At 57.4% G+C, this 2,445-nt stretch overlaps 1 protein-coding gene across 1 annotated transcript in view; it reads right to left on the reverse strand.

Moving 5' to 3' along the window:
- Positions 1 to 2,445, reverse strand: part of CAPN12 (calpain 12) — a 10,975-nt gene that overhangs the window by 2,933 nt on the left and 5,597 nt on the right. Inside the window, exons 11-14 of the mRNA XM_023760567.1 lie at positions 1,951 to 2,008; positions 1,528 to 1,598; positions 1,369 to 1,431; positions 442 to 520 (exon numbers count right to left, since the gene is read on the reverse strand). Of these exons, the coding sequence (XP_023616335.1) occupies positions 442 to 520; positions 1,369 to 1,431; positions 1,528 to 1,598; positions 1,951 to 2,008 (271 nt within the window). The remainder of the gene's footprint in view (positions 1 to 441; positions 521 to 1,368; positions 1,432 to 1,527; positions 1,599 to 1,950; positions 2,009 to 2,445) is intronic.

The raw sequence follows: 2,445 nt of genomic DNA on the forward strand, positions 1-2,445 counted from the left end.
CTGATTCCCTCCCCTGCCCCTCACACAAGAGGAATGTGAACTCTGCAGCCACTCTGTGTGGAGCCACTTTACAAGAGCAATGGAGGCTCAAGAGGATGGACTCACATGCCCTAGGGAAGAGCCCCAAGGACTTAAGTCAGTAGTTAGGATTCCAACCCAAGCTCATGGGAACACAGGACATTCTGCCACAGTGTCCTGAGGACCAGAGCCTCTCAGACACCAGCTCCCATGCCCTCCCTGGCCCATCACCTCTCACACCTTCCTTTCCCCACACAGGATTCTCCCTGTGGCCTCTCAGTCCCTGCCAAGAGCTGGCAGCAAGCTGAGAGGTCGACTTTGTGGGTGTTGGCCGCTGAGTGAGCTGCTAGGACTTGAAGAGGACGGGGCAGGAGGGGGAGCCAGTCCTGTCCTCACGACTCACCCCAAGGCCTCTGCCCATACCTGCAGCATTCAGCGCCAGCCTCAGCTCGTGGGAGTTCATGGTGCCAGAGGCGTCCTGGTCGAACTTGTCGAATATGGCCTGGGTGGGGAGGAACAGGTCAGTCCCCCGCCAGGCTCCTGAGCTGCCTGAAAGGGTGTCTCAGGGGCCCGACAGGCTGGGTGCCCACCCCAGCTCCCTTTCCTCCTGGCTTCGTGGCGTGGGGAAGCAGCTTTACACTTTGGGTCTGTGTTTCCCAGTTTGTAAAATGGGATCGGTAATAAGAGCTGTAATAAGGTGGTTGTGAGGACACGCTAGGATTACCCACAGGGGGCCTACTGAGGGCACAACAAATGGTGGCTTATCACCATGATTAGTACAGAGAAGCCTTAGACCATTTTCTTCTCACATGGGTTTTGGGGGTGGAGGGAGGATCACCACCTCCCATTGCTAGACAAGCAAAGTTGCTCCAAGGGGAGGTACTGGCCTGTGATCACACAGCCAGACAGGGGCTGAGCTGGGAGCTAAAATGCCAACCCAGACCAGAGCCAGTGTTCTTTCTTGATGCCCTAGAGCAGGGATGGAGAATGTCCAGCCTGCAGGCCGTAGAAGGCCCTTGAAATCATTTGTTCTGGCCCTGCCAAGGCATTAGGGGTGAGTTAAATGTTTGTCTAAATATAGCAGGCTAGTTTTTAAGACAATAATTTTATATGGCCCATGAATGATGTTATAAATGCCCAAATGGCCCTTGGTAGAAAATAAGTTTCCCACCCCCACTCTTTATGGACCACAGAGGGTGATGGAGGAGGGACATCCTAGACAGATCCCTCCAAGATGGCGTGGTGTGGCCCAGTCCCCGACTCCCCTGGGGCCCTGCTAGCCCACAGAGCATCTGCGTCCCTATTAGTAAAGTCTTCTTCCAGGAGGTGGTTCCACCCAAGTCACCTTACCTGCCACTCCCGGAGGTGGCCCCAGAGCTGCTGGAAGTGGTGCAGGGCCAGGCTTCTGCCATGCTGGAGAGGGACATCTGGTTAAGTCAATGTCCCCAGAAGGGGAGCAGAGGCCCCAACATCACCATCCTCCCTACCAGGCACAGCTCCCTCACATACCCCGAAGCACTGCAGCAGCTGCTCACAGGTCCTGAGCCCGATCTCTCCGGTGGTCCAGCTGTGGGCCCTGGCTACAGGAACAAACAAACCCAAGCTCCCGTGGCTGGCCGTCATTGTGAGTGCTAGGGATTACTGCATCCCCCATGTTATAGACGCTGGGGCACAAAGGACTGCTGGTACCAACAGCCAGGATTTGAACCCAGGCGAGGGAGTTCTGAGTGCTAGTAGCAGCCACTCTCCCTGCCTGTCCCTCAGGGGAGGGGGGCTTAAGAGTCGCTGGGCCTTGGCACCGGGCCTGCCGCAAGGCCCACGTGTGAGGAAATGCCATCAGGCAGCCTAGGCTTCCTGTGGCCTGACTCCCAGCAGCATCATGGATTCCCACACATCGGGGGCCCTGTGAGGACCACTCTGGTCCCAACTCACCAGGCTCCAGGGCAATGCTTAATAAGGTCTGGAGCTGAGGGGCACTGAGCTCTTCCTCCTGATCAAAGAGAGCGGTGATGAGGCCATTCACTCAGGCAGCCATTCAACAAGGGGCTCTGGGCCCAGCCGAGCAACATGCTGGGCGGTGCTGGGGACAGGCAAAGGCAGCCCAGGTCTGCCCTCTCCAGAGCTCACAGCCCAGGAGGGTGGTCAGGGCTGCAATGGGGAAGCCCTGGGCTGTAGAAACCCATAGCGGGCATGTGGCTGACCAGCCTGGGAGGGTCAGGAGACCTTTCAGCGAAGGGCGGGGGCGTGAAGGATGAGAACTCCCAGACTGAGCAAAGGCCCTGAGGCAAGGAGGAGCTGTGAGCATTTTGAGAGATTTAAGAGGGGGAAATCGAAAGGAAAATTAGACAGGGAAGAGGAGCAGTTCCAGGGGAGGGCGGGACCCCCGCAGCCCACTCCTCACCTCTCCTGCCAGCTCCTGAAACAGCA

Source organism: Myotis lucifugus, unplaced genomic scaffold (genome assembly GCF_000147115.1).
Source record: "Myotis lucifugus unplaced genomic scaffold, Myoluc2.0 scaffold_185, whole genome shotgun sequence".
NCBI classification, from domain to species: domain Eukaryota; kingdom Metazoa; phylum Chordata; class Mammalia; order Chiroptera; family Vespertilionidae; genus Myotis; species Myotis lucifugus.